We start from the raw sequence: 24086 nt of genomic DNA, 5'->3' as shown, positions 1-24086 counted from the left end.
ATGCTGCTGTAGATTAGCGGTGCTGTAGATTAGCGGTGCCGTAGCTTAGCTTTCCGCTTTATGTATGAGATGCGTCAGATGTATAGGAATAGCATATTAGTTTGCGCTTTCTGTAACTTCCTTAGACTTGAATAAGAGTGGCACTCACATGCCGTCATCTCTCTATTCAGTATGTGAATGGATGCGGCTGCCATGCAAAATGGGGGTCAGCATGCTCCCGATAGAAGGGGTACCTCCTCTGGATCCCCAAACTAGCAGACATTTATGGCATATTCTGTGGATGTGCCATAAATGTTTCAGATGGGAAAACACCCTTCATGAAATAATTACCCCACATTTAATTTGACATTATAAAAATAAAAAAATCAATGCACAAAAATCAATATCAGGCCCATTTTATAGAATTCTGCTAAGCCAACATATTTAAATATACAAATAGATATTTTAATTGATAAAAATAATCTGGAAAACTTAAACGTTTATTCAGCAACAAGAAAAAAACATAAAAAAAATTAAAATAAAGCCATTTATTGCAGAATGGTTGTTCCAGCTGCCAACAATAAATGACCTGGTGAGGTTTAATGTTCAACATATATAAAAAGAAGTCACGTAGAGACAGATAAAAGTTCAGACGCTTTAAAACAATCAACACGAAAAAGACACAAACGAAAGGTTAAAAATAAAAAAAACAAATGTTCTGAGTGAGGCGGGAGACTATTTACACGAGTGGTGTCGTCGCTCAGTTCTGGACTCTTAGCGGCAGTTTGGATCTGGGGAGGGAGGTGTCGGCATCTTCGGAGAGTTTTGATCGCTCCAGGATTGTTGCACTTGCTTTGTTTTCCTTTTCTTTTCGGTGTCCTTTCTTTTGCTGTTGAATACAGTGAAAAGTAAGTTAAAGAAGGGTGTGATAAAGACATACAACTAGTTAATAGGATTCTAGAGTGTTATTTATTAGTATTCTATATATTTTATGTTGAAGGGAGTCTGGGCACTGCACTGTTTTTCATACTGATGACCCATCTACAAGATAGGTCATCAGTATATGATCGGTGGGGGTCAGACACCCAGACTCTGCACCGATCAGGTATCCCGGCTGACTCTGGGCACCAGCAGTTATGCAGTGGTCTGTGCCAGAAGTCTGACTCCGGTCAGTGTGTAGCAGCCGTGCTGGGTTCCTGCAGCTCTGCTATATGGTGACCGGAGCCACCTGCTTCCAGCACCAACTACTGCATAACTTCTGGTACCCCAAGGCAGCCAGAACAGCTGATCGGCGTGGGATCTAGGTGTTGAAACCCCCACCGATTAAAAAAAAAAAAACACCCCCTGCCTGGACACCACCTTTAGGCTTTGTTCACACGGAGTATTTTGCCGAGTTTTTTGATGCGGAAACCGCGTCGCAAAACTCGGCAAAAACGGCCCAAGAACGCCTCCCATTGATTTCAATGGGAGGCGTCGGCGTCTTTTTCCCGCGAGCAGTAAAACTGCCTCGCGGGAAAAAGCAGCGACATGCCCTATTTTCGGGCGCTTCCGCCTCTGACCTCCCATTGACTTCAATGGGAGGCAGAGAAAGCGTAATTCGCGCTGTTTCATGCCTGCGGCGCTCAATGGCCGCGGGCAAAAAACGGCACGAAAATCGCCGTGAAAATCGGCGTGCAGGGAGAGGAATATCTGCCTCAAACTTCCAAACGGAATTTTGAGGCAGATATTCCTCCTGCAAAATACCCCGTGTGAACATAGCCTTAAGATGTATTCACACTAAAATAAACCTTCACTTTTTAAATGGACCTATTAAAGCTGCGCTGTGATTGGTTTTAATAAATGTGGCCCTAGAGTGCTCAGTCAAGAAACAGGCAAAGTATATTAGGGATTTAAACAGATTCAGGTCTTATACATTGCATTGGTCGTCCAACCCCCTCCTTGCAGCTGGACACACGTATTGGATAGAGAACAGGTTTTTTTTTTTTTTTTTAAATGCAACTCCTCTCTTATATATTAAAACGGTCTGCATCTGTGGCGTCACTAATCAGACACTGCGACTGTGGCAAAAACCTGTCAATGTCGCTTCAGTTTCTCTTTACCATAGGAAATTGCAGTCGCATCACGGTATTCCCGCAATTTTATTACTTCTCGTACACGAGTGGTAGAACCCTGTATATTACACAGTTGTGACCCTGCTGCTAATCATACACATTTTAAAAGAATGAAGGGGTTAATGTCGATTCGTCTTTCAAACTAAACTTCTGCTTACTCAAAAAGAGGTTCTGCAGCAGTTCACACGTGAAGGTAAAAGAATAAATTGTACCTGGAAAAAGGGAACGCCGCCATTTTCCTGGCAAACTACATTGACATCTATGAAGGATTTCTCACTCATGATGCTGTCATTTACAACTGGTTCATCTTCAAGGGAGTCCTGATCAAGAATGAAGTCAATTAACAGAGATTCACAAAAACGCTAAACAAAAAAGGGTAATCCACATACCGCTGCCAAAGTAAATAAAACTGCACAAAAACTGGCCCCACCAAATTGTTAACGTAACCCCTTCCTGGAAGAGGCCAGGAAGGAAAGTATGGAGCTTGCTCACGTGCTGAGCCCGCTACACAAGACGCTTGTTTAACCCTCTAGATGCCGTGGCCAATAGCAACCTTGGCATCTAATCAATTATAAAAAGGCCAGGGCGGCCCCCTCCAACAACTTATAGCCCCAACATAGCGGTAAGAGAGGTTTTGTAGAACGAGTTCGATTTTCTTTGGTCACCATTGTGGGGTAAACAAACATTGGCACCTTCAGACTGGACTGTCCGCACATATAAGACGAGGGCACCAACTGCAGGCGTTACATGGGTGCTCCAGAATTCTAAGGAACCCCCACTTTTTTTTTCTCATTTACAAAGTGATGAATGTGTACAAAGAGTTAAAACGACAGGTCAGAGCAATTAAGCGGCCATGACTGCTTTTCTGCAACGAACAACCGTAAGGGTATGTTCACACGCAAAAACGTCTGATTATACGGAGCTGTTTTCAAGGGAAAACAGCTCCTGATTTTCAGACGTTTAAGCCACTCGCGATTTCCGCTGCGTTTTTTACGGCCGTTTTTGGAGCCGTTTTCACATAAGCCGTTTGATAAGTCTATGAAAAATGGCTGCAAAAACGTCCCAAGAAGTGACCTGCAATTTTTCGCAGCCGGTTTTTTACGCGGCCATTTTTCAAAACGGCAGTCTAAAAAAACGGCCCATCGGAATAGAACGCCGTTTTTCCCATTGAAATCAATGGGCAGTTGTTTGGAGGCGTTCTGCTTCTGATTTTCCGGCCGTTTACGGCCTGACAAACGGCCGAAAATAAGCCGTGTGAACATACCCTTAGAGCGCCTTATTAAAAAGTATGCTTTTATTGGTGGCATATTTCATTTGGAGTAATTTTGTACATGCTTTTTTTCTGTGCCGTCTTTGAAGTCTAAGGCCCTATTCACACTTTTTGCCGCGGAAACAACGGCCGAAATTGGCTCCCATTGATTTCAATGGAGGTGGAGGAGTTTTCGTTACTGTGAGCAAAAAAAAAAACGCTCGCGGTAAAAAGCAGCGACATGCCCTATCTTGAGGCGTTTCCCGCCTCAAAAACCCCATTGAAATCAATGGGAGATAGAAATAAACGCTTTTTTTACGCGATTTGACACGTTTTTCGGCAAAACCGCTCGCGGTTATTCCATTTTTCTGTTGCAGATAGCTAACAAAAAAAAACACACGTGGAAAAAAAGCGCGTTTGGTGCAAATCCACTTCACAAAACTGGAGCGGATTTTCAGTCATAATTTTCTGCCTGCAATAAACTGTGTGAACATACCCTAAGGGAACTAAAAAACACTGGAAAAAACGCCATACCCAGAGGATGCTGCGTTTGATGCAATTTTGTTAGTGCTGTTTTTTCCAAAGACGCCACAGATCATAATGCAGTTGAATGTAGTGCATTTTACTATAGACTTTAATGTTAGGGTATGTGCACACGTAGTGACCAAAAACGTCTGAAATTACGGAGCTGTTTTCAAGGGAAAACAGACCCTGATTTTCAGACGTTTTTTCAGCAACTCGCGTTTTTCGCTGCGTTTTTACGGCCGTTTTTGGAGCTGTTTTCATTGGAGTCTGAGAAAACGGCTCAAAAAACGTCCAAAGAAGTGTCCTGCATATAATGTATAGAAGTGTCCTGCATATAATGTATATAAGTGTCCTGCATATAATGTATATAAGTGTCCTGCATATAATGTATAGAAGTGTCCTGCATATAATGTATAGAAGTGTCCTGCATATAATGTATAGAAGTGTCCTGCATATAATGTATAGAAGTGTCCTGCATATAATGTATAGAAGTGTCCTGCATATAATGTATAGAAGTGTCCTGCATATAATGTATAGAAGTGTCCCGCATATAATGTATAGAAGTGTCCCGCATATAATGTATAGAAGTGTCCTGCATATAATGTATATAAGTGTCCTGCATATAATGTATAGAAGTGTCCTGCATATAATGTATAGAAGTGTCCTGCATATAATGTATATAAGTGTCCTGCATATAATGTATAGAAGTGTCCTGCATATAATGTATAGAAGTGTCCTGCATATAATGTATATAAGTGTCCTGCATATAATGTATAGAAGTGTCCTGCATATAATGTATAGAAGTGTCCTGCATATAATGTATATAAGTGTCCTGCATATAATGTATAGAAGTGTCCTGCATATAATGTATATAAGTGTCCCGCATATAATGTATATAAGTGTCCCGCATATAATGTATAGAAGTGTCCCGCATATAATGTATATAAGTGTCCTGCATATAATGTATAGAAGTGTCCTGCATATAATGTATAGAAGTGTCCTGCATATAATGTATATAAGTGTCCTGCATATAATGTATAGAAGTGTCCTGCATATAATGTATAGAAGTGTCCTGCATATAATGTATATAAGTGTCCTGCATATAATGTATAGAAGTGTCCTGCATATAATGTATAGAAGTGTCCCGCATATAATGTATAGAAGTGTCCTGCATATAATGTATATAAGTGTCCTGCATATAATGTATAGAAGTGTCCTGCATATAATGTATAGAAGTGTCCTGCATATAATGTATATAAGTGTCCTGCATATAATGTATAGAAGTGTCCTGCATATAATGTATATAAGTGTCCCGCATATAATGTATATAAGTGTCCCGCATATAATGTATAGAAGTGTCCCGCATATAATGTATAGAAGTGTCCTGCATATAATGTATAGAAGTGTCCTGCATATAATGTATAGAAGTGTCCTGCATATAATGTATAGAAGTGTTCTGCATATAATGTATAGAAGTGTCCTGCATATAATGTATATAAGTGTCCTGCATATAATGTATATAAGTGTCCTGCACTTCTTTTGACGAGGCTGTATTTTTACGCGTCGTCGTTTGACAGCTGTCAAACGACGACGCGTAAATGACAGGTCGTCGGCACAGTACGTCGGCAAACCCATTCAAATGAATGGGCAGATGTTTGCCGACGTATTGTAGCCCTATTTTCAGACGTAAAACGAGGCATAATACACCTCGTTTACGTCTGAAAATAGGTCGTGTGAACCCAGCCTAATATCTAACCTCACAAAAAAAACATCATTAAAAACGCCACAATACATGCAGCAAAATACTAAATCCAGCCTTCTGGTGCAGCGGAAATAGGAGTTTATTCACACAGAGAATCTAACTGCCTGCATCAGCGACCTTCAGATGACCAGTTCCATTTCTCCAACCACTCCCCACACCCGCTGATATGGAGGACGCCTCACCTCATCCACAGGCTCCTCCGATATGGAGACCACACTGTTGACCGCCGCCTGAAACTCTTCCTGCTGCTTTCTAAACTGTTCTAGGAGGAGATCTCTTGGGTGAGACTTTATGAGAGAAGAGGGGTAAGTATAGGCTCTCCTCTGAGGTGTGGCACCTGCAACAGAAATTCGTGAAAACCCTCTGTACCTGGATCAGTAAAACCCAGTTTAAAATCCAACCAAGCAAAAACTACAGCAGCGACTGTTCCTCGGCATCTCACCTGTAGGGACGTCATTTCGGAGTTCCTCCTGCAGGTAAGCATTAACTCTTTTCAAGCCGGCCCTTGTTTGCGCGTGAAGCTCCAGCTGCTGTTCTGCAATCATTTCTTTACCACTGTTGACCTGTTCAACTAGCCTGGTGAATTCACCCTCCTCAGTAAGCTTCTGCTGGTTCACCATGTCTGTAATCTGACCCCCTGAGGAGGTGCAGCTGTCATCCATACCCTGGGGGGGTTACAATAAAAAAAATCACTAAAATGATCAATTCATCTACAACATTTACAGAGCGTAGCAATAGTACTGGGGCAAAGATGGATGTGCGCCGTGTCAGCGTTATATCAATAGTCGATATTTTTAAAAACGTATGGTCTGACCTTAGAATAGGCCGTTACTATTAGTGGGGGGGGTCTGACTCCCAGCACCCCCACGAATCAGTTGTTTGAAGGGGCCGCAGCACTTGTACGAGTGTTGCAGCCTCTGTTTACAAGGATTTATTTTCCCTTTGTAGCAGCTGTACAAGGTATTGCAGCGTTGTCCCATTCACTCATATAAACGCCGCTGCCCCTTCAAACAGCAGATTGGCGTGGGTGCCGAGAGTCAGATTACACCTTTAATCAAATAAATGCATTGTGCTTGCTATATAAGGGGTGACTCATCAAGACCACCCTTTTCCACATGCCCTATTAGTGCATACGTACATCACAGATCCCCCTGATTCGTATGGCCAGCATGTAATTCTACATAGGATGCTGCAGGGAAAATAGCCGCAGCTTTCCCCAATAACCGATTGCCAGGGGTTTCGGAAGCTGGGCACATGGCTGGGCCAGCGTCTATATAACTGCAATATAAATATGCAATACTTAATGAGACATGGGATTTACCTTGTGGAAGCTTTGAAGCTGGGTTTTTGTATCTAGTAAGTAGCAATCCTGCTGATCCATAATAGAAACCATTTTGTACCGGGTCGTCTCACACCAGCGCTCCGTTTCCTGAGACAGGGCAGTGATGTCGCCGCCGAGCTTCTCACCTAGGCGGTTTGATGCCTCTATGGTGCTTATGTTAGATGCAGCCAGCTGCCGAATCTCACTGGCTACACCTTCACTGCGGTCTATGAATACCTTGTGATGACTGGAGGTGAGATCAATGGCTTCGGTAGAAACACTGCAAAAAAAAAAATAATATATATATATAATTTATAGAATCCAAAAATCAGGCAGCACTGCAAGGTATAAGCAAGGTAGAAAAAGGTGCTTTATTGGTCCATATACACACAACGTTTCAGCTCAACACAGGAGCCTTTCTCAAGTGAACCGATTCATGTCATAACCACACATTTATAGGAGAACCAATATTATAAAAAAGTAGTGCCAATAAAATGCAACAACACATAAGTTTGCCAAAAGGTACATAGTGAATTCATATATGCAACATTAAATGAGTGAGGAATGTGTTATAAAGATACTATCACAACAGGACTGTAATACATAACATAATACATTACAGAAAGTTATATAGTCTAACAATCTTTAAATTGTATATAATTAGATAGGATCGTGCACATGTGTAGATATCACTACACTTGAGGGACTCACCGAGAATAAGGATCCGGCTCCAACGTAAACACAAAACATGTGCTGCAATCACCATTGTGGAGCTGTCAGAAGCATTGGATGCATTAGTATTCGTGCTGCGCATGTCATGCATGCGCAGTCACGAAGGGAACGCCAATCAGCCATACCCGAGGAGGGCAAATGCCAATCATAGACATGCGAAGAAAATCCACAATGAGAAATGGAATTTTAGGAGTGAAGGGGAAAAAACCTTTATCACTCCTATTTGATACAGGAAGACAATATGTACTAGAATGCCAAATATGTATGTGCGTATATAAAGAGACCTCAGTCTACTACGTAGAGGATTAAATACAGAACCCTAAATCACGGGTATTCTGAAAATGACATGAAATGGTAATGAATCCTAATACCAAGGAAGACATGGTTTGAATATCTAATGTAAGAGGTGTAACTGTATGCAAAATTTATTTAATAACGGTACCCAGAGGAAACTCAACGTTTAAGCCCCCTGGTTTAAGTGTACCCAATCTGTAAATCCACTGCAACTCGCGGCGTTTCGCCACCCCTGCGTAGTGGGGGTACATGATCTACTATCCAAAATTTCAAGTCTCTTTCACCGTGTTTAAAATCAGAAAAATGTTTAGAGACCGGAAGGTCAAGTCTCTTTTTTCGTATAGTATAGCGGTGTTGGTTCAGTCTCGTTTTAGCATCAAGTGTCGTTTCTCCTACATACAGGAGACGGCAAGGACATTGGAGTACATAGATAATAAATTCAGTATTGCATGTCAAAAAGTAATTGATGAAGAATTGTTTACCAGTATCAGGATGCACAAACTGACTGCCCTTGACCAAAAGCGTGCAGTTCGTACAACTGAGACACGGGAAACAGCCCTTCCTGGGGGAAGATAAAAAAGTCTGTCGTTTAATTCTTGATGGACCAAAGTCCGATTTTACTAACATCTCACAAATTGGGTGGTCTACGGTAAGTGAACAGGGGCGGTCTTCTGAAAGGTTCTACATGTGGGAAACATCGACCCAACATGGGCCAATACAACCGTATAACATCATATATCCGATTACTCATTTGTGTATGAGTGGTAATAAATGGGATACGTTTTTGATCCCTATGTATCCTGTCCTGTAAAAGATCAGCTCTAGGGATAGAATCTACCCTACGTCTGTGCTGTTCTAATATACGTTTGGGGTATCCTCTGGCTTTGAACTTATCCATCATCTGATCAAGGTCAACAGAAAGTTTGTCAGGTCTATCTATGATTCTCTTGGTTCGCATAAGTTGACTAACCGGCAAAGAATTAATCATTTTTCTAGGATGTGAGCTGTCATCTCAGTAAGCTATTCCTATCTGTAGTTTTAACGAATAAATCAGTGTAGAATGTAGTTCCACTCAGTTCCACTAGCACATCCAAAAATTGCAAAGTACTTTTGGAACTGACCAATGTAAACTTCACTGTCTGATCTATGGTATTCAAGAAATTATGGAAATCCGTAAGCTCAGAGGAACTGCCAGTCCAGACGAGGAAGACCGTCTATGTACCTCCACCATCGCAGCACATGCCGAAAAGGTTTTGACACAGACGAGATCCTCCTCGAGTGAACGCATATAAATGTTAGCATATGTAGGGGCAATGTTGGAGCCCATGGCAGTTCCCTGGCATTGGATAAAAAACTGATCACAAAAAAGGAAATAATTCATTGATAGAATAATTTCCAAAAGTGATAATATAAAGGATCTACATTCAATAGAGTAATCCGACTGTTGTAATAGTATCTCAACGGCTCTCAATCCACCCTCATGCTGTATGGACGTGTAAAGCGAAGTTACATCGAAGGAGGCCAAGATGACCTCCGCTCCTTCATCAAGTTTAATCTCCTGTAAATTTATTTTAAAAATCCGCTGTGTCCCGTATATAAGAACGTGCCCCCATAGCAAATTCCCTTAGACATCTGTCAAGAAAAATCGCTATATTAGAAAAAATAGAGTCAGATCCAGAGACGATCGGTCGCCCTGGCGGGTCTGTCAGAGTTTTATGAATTTTAGGCAATATATATATCACGGGGGTAATGGGATGTTCGACAATCAGAAATTTTTTCAAGTCGTCATCAATGAGGCCCCCATTACTGGCGTTATTGATAGCGTTTTGAATAGTCCTGGAGATATCAAATTTAGGGTCATACGAGATTGGTGTATAGATGGTTGTGTCTGCAAGCTGGCGGTATATTTCCTTCAAATATTGTGAGGTATCCATGACAGTAGCCCCGCCTTTATCAGCCGGTTTGATAGTAATACTGGATTAGGATTGATTACCATTTCATGTCCTTTTCAAAATTTTATTACATGTTTTTAATACACTTCTTTGTTCACAGATCACGTATTTTCATATCACATCGCGGCATTGATCGACTCACCGATACTGGGACTGGCTCATTTATACTAATGAAATATGCGTATTGTATTTTCTGTTGAAAATTTTGACAACTATAATTAGTATTTTCAAATGCATTGAGACGCGCCAATATTGGACATGTGGTTTGAGTTAGACATGTACAACTATGCAATATGTGCGTGCATGTATATATATATATATATATATATATATATATATATATATATATATATATACACACACATATATACACACACACATATATACACACACAATCAGGAGCTGATTTATCTTTTCAGAATACCCGTGATTCAGGGTTCTGTATTTAAAGAGGCTCTGTCACCAGATTTTGCAGCCCCTATCTGCTATTGCAGCAGATCGGCGCTGCAATGTAGATTACAGTAACGTTTTTATTTTTAAAAAACGAGCATTTTTGGCCAAGTTATGACCATTTTCGTATTTATGCAAATGAGGCGTGCAAAAGTACAACTGGGCGTGTTGAAAAGTAAAAACTGGGCGTGTATTATGTGTGTACATCGGGGCGTGTTTACTTTTACTAGCTGGGCGTTCTGATGAGAAGTATCATCCACTTCTCTTCAGAACGCCCAGCTTCTGGCAGTGCAGCACTGTGACGTCACTCACAGGTCCTGCATCGTGTCGGCACCAGAGGCTACACTTGATTCTGCAGCAGCATCGGTGTTTGCAGGTAAGTAGCTACATCGACTTACCTGCAAACGCCGATGCTGCTGCAGAATCATCTGTAGCCTCTGGTGCCGACACGATGCAGGACCTGTGAGTGACGTCACAGCGTGATCTCTGGAGAACACGGCTGTGTCTGCACTGCCAGAAGCTGGGCGTTGTGAAGAGAAGTGGATGACACTTCTATACACAACGCCCAGCTAGTAAAAGTAGTAAACACGCCCCGATGTACACACATAATACACGCCCAGTTGTACTTTTGCTTTTCAACACGCCCAGTTGTACTTTTGCAAGCCTCATTTGCATAAAGACGAAAATGGTCATAACTTGGCCAAAAATGCTCGTTTTTTTAAAATAAAAACGTTACTGTAATCTACATTGCAGCGCCTATCTGCTGCAATAGCAGATAGGGGTTGCAAAATCTGGTGACAGAGCCTCTTTAATCCTCTACGTAGTAGACTGAGGTCTCTTTATATACGCACATACATATTTGACATTCTAGTACATATTGTCTTCCTGTATCAAATAGGAGTGATAAAGGTTTTTCCCCCTTCACTCCTAAAATTCCATTTCTCATTGTGGATTTTCTTCGCATGTCTATGATTGGCATTTGCCCTCTTCGGGTATGACTGATTGGCGTTCCCTTCGTGACTGCGCATGCGTGACATGCGCAGCACGAATACTAATGCTTCCAATGCTTCTGACAGCTCCACAATGGTGATTGCAGCACATGTTTTGTGTTTACGTTGGAGCCGGATCCTTATTCTCGGTGAGTCCCTCAAGTGTAGTGATATCTACACATGTGCACGATCCTATCTAATTATATACAATTTAAAGATTGTTAGACTATATAACTTTCTGTAATGTATTATGTTATGTATTACAGTCCTGTTGTGATAGTATCTTTATAACACATTCCTCACTCATTTAATGTTGCATATATGAATTCACCATGTACCTTTTGGCAAACTTATATGTGTTGTTGCATTTTATTGGCACTACTTTTTTATAATATTGGTTCTCCTATAAATGTGTGGTTATGACATGAATCTGTTCACTTGAGAAAGGCTCCTGTGTTGAGCTGAAACGTCGTGTGTATATGGACCAATAAAGCACCTTTTTCTACCTTGCTTATACCTTGGAGTGCTGCCTGATTTTTGGATTCTACTACAGCAGGTCTGTTAGCCCTGACCTGGTCAGGTCGGCACCCACCTACGATTTACAAGGCTGTGCGGCTGACATTGTATTTGGACACATATATATATATATATATATAAAAAGTTACTGGAAACCTGAGGAACCCACAGCGAAATCCTGCAACGACGTACAGCATAACGTAAGTGAACAAGTTTATAACAAACCCTATTCACTTAGGGGCAGATTTACTAAAGCGCACCCGCAGTCGGCAAGATGCAACTAAATTATTATAGAGCAGCACGCTTTTTAATTATAAAAAAAGTAGCCACATCTGGTGCAAGAATGTAAACTCTAGCCCACATTTTAGTTTGTGGCAAGAGCATAGATTTTGAAATCCACAGCATGCTCCGTTGTGGAAAGGTAATGGATTTTCACCAAAGATTTTATTAACTAATGAATAAAATCCACGGCTACACACCCACCAACTGCCTCTAAATCCACGTGTTCTACATAGATTTCGTAGCAGATTTATAGGCCGTTTCATCAGCGTAAAATTGACACCACGTGTGAACACAGCCGAATGTCTATTTTAATGGGCTAGCCATTTCCCAAGTTTATTCTCGAACACAAACAAATGCAATGAACATAGTGCAATAGAAAGTCTATGGGCCCGACCACCAACTGCTTTCTGAGAAAAGCCGTTCAAAAACGAAGCGGCTCAGCGTTCACCAGAGTGCTTCTGCCGCTTCATTTTACCCTTCGGTGGGATCTCCGTGCTCGGACCCCCCACCGATCAAAGCTTGACATGTCATTAGGATTTATATGAATTAAAAGATCTTACTTATCCAGATTTTGCTGAAATTGACCGGCAGAATTCTTAAGTTTCCCTCCTTTAACAAGAAGACCCTCAAAGCTCTGATTTGTTTCCACGGCAAGGAGATTCAACTGGCTTTGGAGCAAACTTAGGACATTGCTCAGTCCCTATAAAGAATAGCATAAATAGGTTTCATTTATTTATATTCTTCTATTTAAAAAAAAAAAAAAAGAAGCTTAAACATTCAATCTGAAAAACTAGAAACTTCACTTTTATCAGTCTTCTGACCGGTCATAAAACAACAATGGTTGTCAGAGTCACAGCAGGCCACGCCAACCCATCGGTGATCAGACCAGCCTCGTCTCTTCAGCAGGACTCCACCTAATCCGCAGTAGTCACAGTAAGGCCTTCCCTCCCCCATGTACTGGACTCCTGTGATGTTTTCTGCTGGGTGGAAGCTACATACGAGCCTATTACTTCTATTAACAGAGACCGATGCCAGAGGACTACGTAGCACCATCATGTAAAAGCAAAGAAAGATATAACGTGATGCGATCAGTGACCTCTGGCAATGGGTGGATGAAACTGGATATTTAAGCCATGAAGGCAAGCGAGCATGCATAACCGAGTCACCATGGCAGATTTGCTAGTCGCAATTAAGTTTTGTCCAGCTCTGCAATTGGTCTCTTGGTTACAGACCCTCATTGACAGGTAAAAGGGGTTGTCCCAGAATCAACATATGTCACCTATCCACATGATAGGTAATAAGTGTCTGATCGCTGGGACCCCCACGATCACTAGAAGCGGGATCCGGCGGCCCCTGTTTTTCCTCACCATATGACCGTATTGAGAACTTTGACTGGAGTGGCAGACGAGAAGACACACGGGCAGTGAGTAGGAAGGGGGGGGGGGGGGGGGTCAGGACCCCTGTTGTAGTGATTAATGGAAAATCAGAGGTGCACATAAAAAGTTTGCTACAAATCAACGCCTCACGATAGATCCGCAGGTAAAACTGGTGCGGAAAATACAAAGATTTCCGCAGCAATACACGCTGCAAAAATGTTCTGTTTGCTGTGGATTTCCATGACGGATTTAGGCTGGGTTCACACGTGGCGGAATTTCACTTGAATTCCGCTGCGGACACTCCGCAGCGTTAATCCGCAGCGGAGCCGTTTGTCCATTGACTTCCACTTCTATTTAGAAGTGTTCGTTTAGACGATGCGTAAAATTCCGCTGCGGAGCATAGGCTGCGGAGCGGAATTTGGTGTCCGCAGCATGCTCTGTCTGTTGCGGACCAGTGGCGGACTGGTTGCGGACTCATGGCGGAATTTCTCCATTGACTTCAATGGAGATTCTAAGTTCCGCAATGAAGTCCGCAGCTGTCATGCACATGTTATGTGTGCTGCGGATGCGTCTGGCTTTTTTGACATGACATTTCTTCATTCTGGCTGGACCTATGTATTTCTAGGTCTACAGCCAGACTGAGGAAGTCAATGGGGCTCCAGTAATTACGGGAGCGTTGCTAGGAGACGTCAGTAAATAGTCACTGTCCAGGGTGCTGAAAGAGTTAAGCGATCGGCAGTAACTGTTTCAGCACCCGGGACAGTGACTACCGATCCCAATATACAGCAACCTGTAAAAAAATAGAAGTTCATACTTACCGAGAACTCCCTGTCCGGCTTCCCAGGATGACGTTTCAGTCTAAGTGACGGCTGCAGCCAATCACAGGCTGCAGCGGTCACATGGACTGCCGCGTCATCCAGGGAGGTCGGGCTGGATGCCGAAAGAGGGACGCGTCACCAAGACAACGGCCGGTAAGTATGAAATTCCTTTACTTTCACTAGGGAAAGTGCTGTCCCTTCTCTCTATCCTGCACTGATACAGAGAAGGGAAGCACTTTTCCCGCAGTCCGCAGCAGCTAGTCCGCATCAATTTACTGCACATTTTGGGCTGATCCGCCGCAGAATCTGCAACGCAGATTCTGTGCAGCATTGATGCGGACAGTTGCGGAGGAAATCCGCCACGTGGGGCCATGCCCTTACCTGCAGTTATTGGAGATCCCCTGCAGAGTATCCTGCCTGTGGGAACATAACCTTAAATGTGGAGGTATCTTTTAAGCAATCAAGGTACCCCCAAACCCCTTTAGACATTACTACCGAGCACTTGAGAAACGCAGGTATAGGCTGCCACAATAATTCTACATTGCTACCTGTGAGTGCAGACTCCGGGCGGCTTCCAGCTCTTCTTTCAAACTCTCAGACTCGGCCTGAATAGTGGAAAGAGCAGACGTAGAATCCAGATGTAATCTGTGCAGCCTCCTAGAATGCTCGGTGAAGAACCGCTCCATGTCGTCTTTATGAGAGTCCACCTGCGAACAGTTACATTACATTCAACTCCTGCACTATAGTGAGCTCTGCAAATGGAAATAACAGTCTGAATATACACAAACATTTTGTTGTTACCAAGGCCGATGAGTTCACCGCAAAATATCACTTTTTGCAATGACCGTCTATAGGTAAAATATTTAATTTTTATTCCATACTTAATATTTTTTTGACATCAATGAGGCTTTTATATGGTGTCAAAACAGAACCAGTATCTTAATTTTTTTCATTTTTATAGGTAATAATAAAAAAAAAAAGGAAACAAGGACAGTAAATTGAAGATCGCAGTGACGCACTGGGGCGAAGAGATCTTACAGGTATGTTCTCTCCGGCTTGGACATTGCAAACCCAAAAAAGTACTAAGGGGGTGAGAAAATATGTTCAACTTTGGAAACCATTCAATTGGAGCTTTTAACAAACACACCTATATAAAATAATTAATACCCCAATATGTTATTTTGGATTCGCTCCCATCAGCCAAAGAAGAATAGAGAGATTTTAAAGTTTACAAGTCCCCGCACCCACCGATGGCTCAACTGTACTTTGTAGAAACATTCTCCACTTTCTTTTTAGTTACAAATGTATTCACGCACCTTGTCAGCAACAGCTGAGAAATTCTGCAAACATCGACTCATCTGCGAATTCAGATCCAAAACAGAGGTCACAACTGGCAGCAGGTCGGATGCCAGGGCTTTCTGCAGAGCAAACCGGTGCTGATCCTGTCAGGAGAGATTACAGTAAGTGATACACAGAAGGGCATCGCGGCATAGAATTAGAGAACATGATAAATCATTTATAAACCACACAGTGCAGCCAACTACGTTAGTAAAATAGAGTTTTCCACGTAACCGCTGGTTGACCCCCTCCCCTCAAAGCCTTTAGAAAGGACCCTGCAGATTTGCACACCAGTGTGATATTTAATCCGCTCCCCTCTCATATGACTTCACATTTCCATTGTAGTTAGAAGGGAAATGCCAGCCGGAATCTCCATAGAGAAAGCAGAGATAGTGAACCATCCGATCACTACACACACATTAATACAGTAAGTGGCATTTAACATTGTGAATGTATCAGATGCCCCGAGAACAACATCTTTTGTTATTGTACCTGTTAACAAGGACCCGTCACCTCTCCTGACATGTCTGTTTTAGCAAATACTTGTATTCCCCATGAAATAATTCTGGATAATTTTTTTTAGAACTCTATTGTGGTGCCGTTCCCCTATTATTCCTCCTAGAAATGCATGAATATTACCATTCCCCTTGTCAAAGGGGTGAGTCCCTGCAGCCTGACCATATCCATACAGTTGACAGTGTGAGTTTGTGTATGGACACACCCAGTGGTCAATTTATTTATACATTTCTAGGAGGAATAACTGAGGACCAGCACAACAAGAAAATATATATATTCCAGAATTGTTATTTTATGGTGATTAGTACTTACTACACCAGGCATGTCATGAGTGATGACAAATCCCTTTTAAGAACCCAAATCCTTCCCTCTAAGGCAGCTCAGCGGTGTATGCAGCCACACAATTAGAATGGAGAGCGAAACATTTTTATTTCTTAGAATACTTGTTGCTCTCATTTATAATGGTCTGTGCTGTTAAGACACTTAAATTTTGATTAGTTGTTGTATAGCCACGATTTCATTACTACGTACCATCAGTTTCTGCAGTTCATCCTTTGCTTGAGTGGATAGGCTTTCCTGCTTTACTATTGCATCTATGCTCTGAGACACTTGACTGGACACAGTATTTTGAACCGCATTAAATGATGTGGACACGGCAGCAGCGGTGGCACTTAAAGCCGAAGAGCTGGCAGAGAGAAGGTCATCTACAAGAAAAAAGTCCAGCAAGGAACCAAACCTCATCATTCACATTTCTACACGTGTGCGTGCATTGTGTGGTTAGATTTCAATATAGCAAATTAAGTGTTCTGAACTATAATAAGCTTAAAGAGGTATTCCCAGAATCGACAGTTCTTACCTACCCACAGGTTAGGGGATCATTTTTGGACCGCTGGGGGCCCCAGTACTGGGACTTTCGATCGTGAGAACGGGAGTCGCGTACCCCATGTTCCTCCTCATTGCTCGACCGCAGTGATGTCAGGCATGAGTGATGACGCTCGATTCAAAGTCTAAGAGAATGATGGAAACAGCTGAGGACATCGCTCAGCTGTTTCCATTATTTTCAGAGACATTGAATGGAGCGGAAGACGCATGCTCAATCACCGCCCCATTCAAACCCCTCCCCACTGTGGGGGCTGCAGTAGCAAGAAACAAGGGCTTAGTCACCCAATTCTCGCAATCAGTGGGGGTCCCAACGGTGGTACCCCCAGTGATCAAACAGTTATCACCTATCCTGTAGATTCTGGAAATACCCCTTGGGCTGAACTTTGAGAGTAGGAAGATCTACAATGTAGAATCAATATGAACTTAGGCCAGACTTCTAAAGCAATAGAATATGAAATACACGTGTAATACATGCTTTGAGGGGGGGGGTCCTCTTTCCCGGATGTCAGATCCTGTACTTACTTATTGAGCTGGTACAGACATCCATCTTCCCCCGCTGCTTTGCACTGTACTCATCCACAGATTTATGAATTGCGCTAAACATGTCATCCATTTCTTCGGCAAAGTTCCCATGGACCTGGGCGTTGTGCTCTTCCACCGCTGCCTTGCGATCCAGTTTGGCATGGAGACCAGACACATCGTTTGTGGTTTCTTTTACGGTGCTCAGCAGCTAAAAGGAGTAGTTACATTGTAAGCTTTACGAAAATCCTTACAAAGACCAGCAAGAAAGGAATGATACAGCTGGCTAGATCTCTAATATGAGAAAACATTTCTATAGTAGTTTACGGTTTGTGTTTTGTTCATATGGAGACTGGATACGTTTATAAATCCCTATGAACGCATCCGATAGCATGTCAAGTGCTCTGTTATTTCAGCTAGAAAAACCCTATTAAAAAAGCGGTGGTCTCCGACAACCACTGTCCATATGTGCCATTACAGGAGTCCCTGGCTCAGGACCACCCTCTGAGACAGTAGAGAGCTGCTTAGTAAGAGTGGCCCACAGTTTAGCCGACCCAGCCCATCTATGAATTACATGGTCTGCAAGTAATACTACATCAGCACGGCATTAAAAAGGTGGAGATTCAATTTAAAGGGGTTTTCCCATAATTATTTCTAACCTTTCCACAGGATAGGTGATCAAGATCTGCGGTCGGACCCCCACCGATCAGAGACCCCCACCAAATAACTAGAATGGGTTTACCTTGCCGTTCCTGGGAGCCCCATAGGAATTGATGGGTAGCACGCATGTTCGGCAACCGCTCCGTTCATTTCTATGGGGCTGCCGAGCGCCATCTTCGGCAGCCCCCTAGAAATATATATAGAGTAGTGGCCGAGAATGCACACTACCGCTACATTTCTATGGGGCTCCGAGGAACAGCAAGGTAAACCCGTTCTCATGATCGGTGGGTGTCCATGCGGCCAGACCCCCACCGATCAGATATAGAATCACATATCCTATGAAAATCGGTGATAAATAATTATGGGAAAACCTCTTTAAAGGGGTATCCGGTTACAACAGGTTACCCCCTATCTGTAGGGTAAGGGGTAACGTGCTGATTGGTGGTTGTCAGACAGCTCGGAGCCCCACCGTTTACGAGAACCCTGAACCCCTCATTTGAACCGAGCGGCAGGTTGCTCATGGACACTGCCGCTCCAGTCATTCTCCATGGGAGCGCCGGAGATAGCCAAGCGCTGCACTCTATCTCCGGCGCTGCCATAGAGCATGAATGGAGCGGCAGTGTGCATGAGCGATCTGCCGCTCTGTTTACGGGGACCCCGAATCCCTCGTTTGAACACAGTGGGGGTCCGAGCTGTCTGACACCAACCGATCAGCAAATTACCCATTACCCTACAGATAGGGGGTAACTTGTTGTAACCGGAATACCCCTTTAAGGATTCGTTGTGTGTATGTGGACAAGCGACAATGGAGATGAAGAGTTACCTTATTAGCTGTATTGTGAAGTTTCTTCTCTGTGGTCTTTAATGCAGAAGTCACAAACTCCTCCTGAGCCAGCTGAAGTTTAGAGTCCTGTAGATTCTTATGGGTTTCCTCCAGTTCTTTGGCCTTGTTCTGCAGCACAGTGTTACAGTCCTCCAGCTCCTTCTTATTGTCCGAGAACAGCTCCGTGACCTGCCGGGAGGAAAGAAATTAAAAAAGGCAATTGAACAAACGCTGCGTTACGAATATACAGAAAGAGGTGACGTATACATTAGATAATATACATTTTATATAGTTGTCAAGGGCAACAGCTCGATTTCGACTTGGCCAAAAAATTAAAAAAAATGTATGAACTCACTCGTCTCAGCTCCTCCTCAATAGCTGCAATTTTCTCAGTGTATTCTGTAATCTGTTCTTCTTGGCAGACTAGTTTACCCTGTAGCTGCCTGTACATACAAGACAACAGCGTGAGTGCACAAACTCCATTAACCCCTTAATGACCAGGCCTTAAAATGCTCTCAATGACCAGCTAAACTGTTTTGTTTTGGCCTTTCAGGAGTCATAAGTTCAGTTTCTCAACGACGTGGCTATACGAGGCATTGTTTTATGCGGGAGAAGTTGTATTATTCCTGCGCAGTTTAGGGGTACAAAAATTGTTGCGCATATTATGTCATTTATTTTAGCGACGTGAATATAGAAAAAAAGTGACGCCATATGATTTTTTTTTATCCTGTTCACGTTTCACGCTAAATAACCTGTTACACCAATTCTTTAGGTATTATGGTCGTGAAGAAACCTAATGGGGGTAAGTTTTTTTGTTATGTAATGTATGGGCAATAATGTTCATTTTATGCTAAATAATGACATGTGGGCATTTATTATTTTTTGTTACTTTTTTAAAAATTGTTATTTAATCCAATGAAGGGATTACTTTTTAACAGCTTTATTTTATACTTCTAACGTAATAGCATAGTCCTGTACGCTATGGGTATGTTCACACGCACTATTTACGGACGTAATTCAGGCGTTTTACGCCTGGAATTACGGCCGAAAATACTGCTTGAAAGCGTCGGCAAACATCTGCCCATTCATTTGAATGGGTTTTATGATGTTCTGTGCAGACGGTCATTAAAAAAAAAAAAAAAAGACGCCGTCGTCAGTTTTCCATGGACTCCATAGAAAACCAGCTCCAATTACGTCCGTAATGGACGCTGCGAAAAACGCCTGCACATGCCATTACGTCTGCACGTGTGAACATACCCCAACACATTACACAGGCTACTGATAGGGCAGCAAGCTTTTTCAGGACAGACAGACCTGGGGTCCTTTCTAGGTTCCCAGGGCTGACTGCAGAGTGTTCCCCTAGTCTCCATAACACGATTGAAGAGGGGAGTCCCCTTTGATCATGCCACGGTCCGCAATTAAAGGGTTAAACAACTGGCATAGGAAGTTCCTCCCATCCCAGCTGTATTCATGAGGCTTCTCTAAGTACGGGACATGGTAGTAACAGCTATTGCTTAGAGAATGAGCGCTCATAACCCTTTTCTACAGCAATCCCAAGAGGCGTTGTTGTAGACTCCGGACCTGCACTATCAAGAAAGCAGGCGGTTGGGTATGGGTTAATTTCTTCAATTTCATCTTTTTAGCTACACTTACTCGAAGTTTTCACTAGAGAGATAGACTCCATTCTTCTCTCTGGCTGTAGCGAGTTCCCTCTTCAACCGCTCAATCTCTTCAGTGTATTCCTATAGAAAAGCAGATTACCATTTTAAAAAGATTTGCAAATTCACCTATTTGAAAGGTCTACCCTGTGCCCGATACAGCGCCCCTCTTATCCTTGGGCTGTTTGGAGTATTGCAGCTCAGCCTCATCCACTGGAACGTAGCCGAGCTACAATACCACACATCAGTGGTGCTATATTTGGGAGAACCTTGTTCTAATCCTATACAACTCCTTTAATGGAAGACATATCCTGTATGCCACAGGTCCGACAGTCATAAACAGAAATGAAAAGGAGGAGGTCCTACTTTTATAGTTCTGCTTCAAAAGATTGGTTTTTATTATATTTCGTATGGAAGGAAAGGTTTGTTGCCTTTAAGCACAGAGAGAAAAAAAAAAAAAAAAGACAGACCCGTGACTCATAAGGTAATATTTCCGAAAGGTTTTCGAACACTACGGTTCAGGTAGTCCTATTCCCCAGTTTGTCGTTTACCAAGTCAGTTGATCATGAGGAAGACAAAAGAAAGAAAAAAAAAAACACACCTTTTCCACGTTCTTTCGCCCGTGGGTTTGAGGCCAGGTAAAAATTGATCTTATAAGGATTATTCCTGGTAAGGACTACATAAACCATCGTGTTTGAGACAACTTACCAACACTTCTAAAATGTGAATTCAATTATATCTATATTAATAACCCATCAGGAAATTTTACCCTGTAAGTTGCGGGTCTCGTTTTCGCTTTATATAGTCTAAATATCTATGGACCATTAGGACCGAGACCCTCGCTGGCAACATCACCTTTTAAATTGTCCACATAAGAGGAATGGTGTGCACGGTCCTATAAGAAAATATATTGCCATTGAAGGGGTTGCCCGGTTCCAGTAAATTGTTACTTTTATTGATAATTAAGTTTGTATACACACACACACACACACACACACACACACACACACACACCACTTTCTTTATTAATTCCTTTACAGGTTTTCAAAATCTCTGCTAGTTACGAAGTAGAAATATTCATTGTTTACTTCCAGTGGATAAAACTCTGTCCATGGTCATGTGATTGTCACAGATGCTGGGATCATAAGACAAAGCTCTGACACACATGCGGTAACGAGCCGTGCACCTGTGTGTCCGTCACATGACCATGGACAGAAATTTATCCACTGGAAGTAAACCATGAATGTTCTTACTGAACAACAAGCAAAGGAGGAAGGAATTAATGCAGAAAGTATATTGGAAAATCGTATAACAAAATACAAAAAATAAAATAAAATTTGCCGAAACCAGACAATACCTTCAAAGGCTATGTACACCTTTGAAAGGCAAAACGTGTTTGTTTTTTTATAATTAATAAAAAGGTGAATCAGTGTGTTTTGTTTAACTTTGTAAATACTTTATTACAAATTTGTTTTACTTTTTTATTAGATACAGCCGCACTGTATTCTCTATACAGAGCAGCTGTATCTAGCACTAGTCACTGAATCAGTCAGTCCCGCGGATCCGATAGTTTCAGTGTCTGTGGGTCCTGCGTGTCAAACTATCACATCTAAGTTATGAATTAAGATGTGATGCATGATCCACCTGTAAGCTATCGCATCTTCAATGTGATAGCTTACAGGTGGATCATGCATATCAGAGAAACGCAGAACCCACTGTCACTGAACCCGTCAGGTCCACGGGACTGACTGATTCAGTGAAAAGCGCTATATGCAGCTTCTGTGTAAAGAGAATACAGCGCAACTATATCTAAAAAAGTAAAAAACATTTAATAAAATTTACAAAGTTACACAAAAACACACAGATTCACCTTTTTATTCTAATTTTTTATTTTATTTTGCCATACACAACTGATAATCAGGTCTTACTATCTAATAAATTTAATTTACAGCAAGAAAAAAGTTATTTACCTTGATGAGGGCCCGTTTGGTGAGTTTCTGATTAACCTCAGGTTTATTCATGATACTCTTTGCTCGGTTGGCATATTCCAAAGTGCTTACAGTTTCCTAATCGGAAAAAGGCAAAAAATGAAATTGTTCATAATTTTATAAGAAACGACAATATGATAAATGAGAATACAAAGTCTACATTGACATGACCCTGCCACAAACCGAGACATTTTGATACAGGTTGGTAAACTACGCAACTATTAAAGCTGCAGTTAAATGCAAGCGGCGGCAAATTCTTGCCACAGCCACATTGATTTTCAGACATTGTGTAATTCAGCGCAGCCATCCCACTCATCTGACTTCAGATAACATAAAAACCCAACCTTAGGGAACGAGCACTGCAAAACAAAAGGCCAGATGTTTGTATCATGATAAATGGCTGTTCAATCAGCCTTGTACTGTTAATTATAAAGCTCTTCAGAACAGCATATTCCTACCATGGCAAGCATTTTTATTGCTCCAATGCATCTTAAATAAAAACAATTAGGCAACTTTACAAGTAGTCTTATTGAAAAAAATGTCCCACTGTTTTATGCATACAGCTCTGATGCAGAGCTATGTGTCTCCATAGCAACAGACTACAAACAAACCCTGTGTGTAGTCGAATTCTGCAGATGAGTTACTTTTTATCTGCCCCCTCTTCTACGGTTATGGGAAGTTGCTCTAAAGGACTGCGATGACAAGTAGTGTCTAGGATTTAAGTCAACCGGGAGAAGAGGGTGGATCCATGTACGGCTATAAACCACAAAGTAGATTTTCCCCACGTAAACTAAGAGGCACATCAGATCATAAGTTACCTCTAAATTGATTGAGGCCGGAGAGACTGTGGCAATAATGGAGGTTTTTGTCCTTCCACCTAGAGAGTCCTGCAGGATCCTTGTTAGCTTAGATTCCCTGTATGGGATGTGTGGAGCTCTCTCTACCAGAGCAGTGATAACTCTACCCAACGTCAAAAGAGACTGGTTAATGTTCCCAGCTTCACGGGCTCTCTTGTCTACAGCGCCGGAGCGACCAATGTTCTCACTGCCAGCCAAATCCACCTAAGGGAAAGAAAAAAAAAGGAGACAGTACAACAGGCGCTACAGACAAGAGGTTCAGTTCACAAGCATTCAGCACCAATGAGTAGAAGACCTAATGATAATTTCCGTATCTAGGTTAATATTGAGAATCCGTAATAAGCAAATAAAGGGGTATTTCCCCCATCTTAGACTTATGGCGGATTGCTAGGCCGTATCATTAGGATTAGTGTGTGTGTGTGGGGGGGGGGGGGGTCTGGCTTCAGGGACCTACACCAATTCCAAGGACAAAGGGAACGAGGTTCTTCA

General features: G+C 42.2%; 1 protein-coding gene across 2 annotated transcripts in view; it reads right to left on the bottom strand.

The window, feature by feature from the left end:
• Positions 1 to 458: 458 nt before the first annotated feature.
• Positions 459 to 24086, bottom strand: part of KIF11 (kinesin family member 11) — a 41246-nt gene continuing 17618 nt past the window's right edge. For both annotated transcript variants that reach the window (XM_075841003.1, XM_075841002.1), the window contains exons 9-23: positions 23559 to 23801; positions 22723 to 22818; positions 20748 to 20836; positions 19450 to 19537; positions 19095 to 19283; positions 17615 to 17822; positions 16742 to 16914; positions 15673 to 15798; positions 14905 to 15063; positions 12723 to 12862; positions 6948 to 7227; positions 6069 to 6291; positions 5809 to 5963; positions 2303 to 2410; positions 459 to 868 (exon numbers count right to left, since the gene is read on the bottom strand). In XM_075841003.1, coding sequence (XP_075697118.1) covers positions 740 to 868; positions 2303 to 2410; positions 5809 to 5963; positions 6069 to 6291; positions 6948 to 7227; positions 12723 to 12862; positions 14905 to 15063; positions 15673 to 15798; positions 16742 to 16914; positions 17615 to 17822; positions 19095 to 19283; positions 19450 to 19537; positions 20748 to 20836; positions 22723 to 22818; positions 23559 to 23801 — 2406 coding nt within the window. In that variant the 3' untranslated portion in view covers positions 459 to 739. The remainder of the gene's footprint in view (positions 869 to 2302; positions 2411 to 5808; positions 5964 to 6068; positions 6292 to 6947; positions 7228 to 12722; positions 12863 to 14904; positions 15064 to 15672; positions 15799 to 16741; positions 16915 to 17614; positions 17823 to 19094; positions 19284 to 19449; positions 19538 to 20747; positions 20837 to 22722; positions 22819 to 23558; positions 23802 to 24086) is intronic.

Source organism: Rhinoderma darwinii, chromosome 11 (assembly GCF_050947455.1).
Source record: "Rhinoderma darwinii isolate aRhiDar2 chromosome 11, aRhiDar2.hap1, whole genome shotgun sequence".
Classification (NCBI taxonomy): Eukaryota; Metazoa; Chordata; class Amphibia; order Anura; family Rhinodermatidae; genus Rhinoderma; species Rhinoderma darwinii.
Note: the sequence above shows the minus strand (reverse complement) of the source record. Positions and strands in the feature narration are given on the sequence as shown.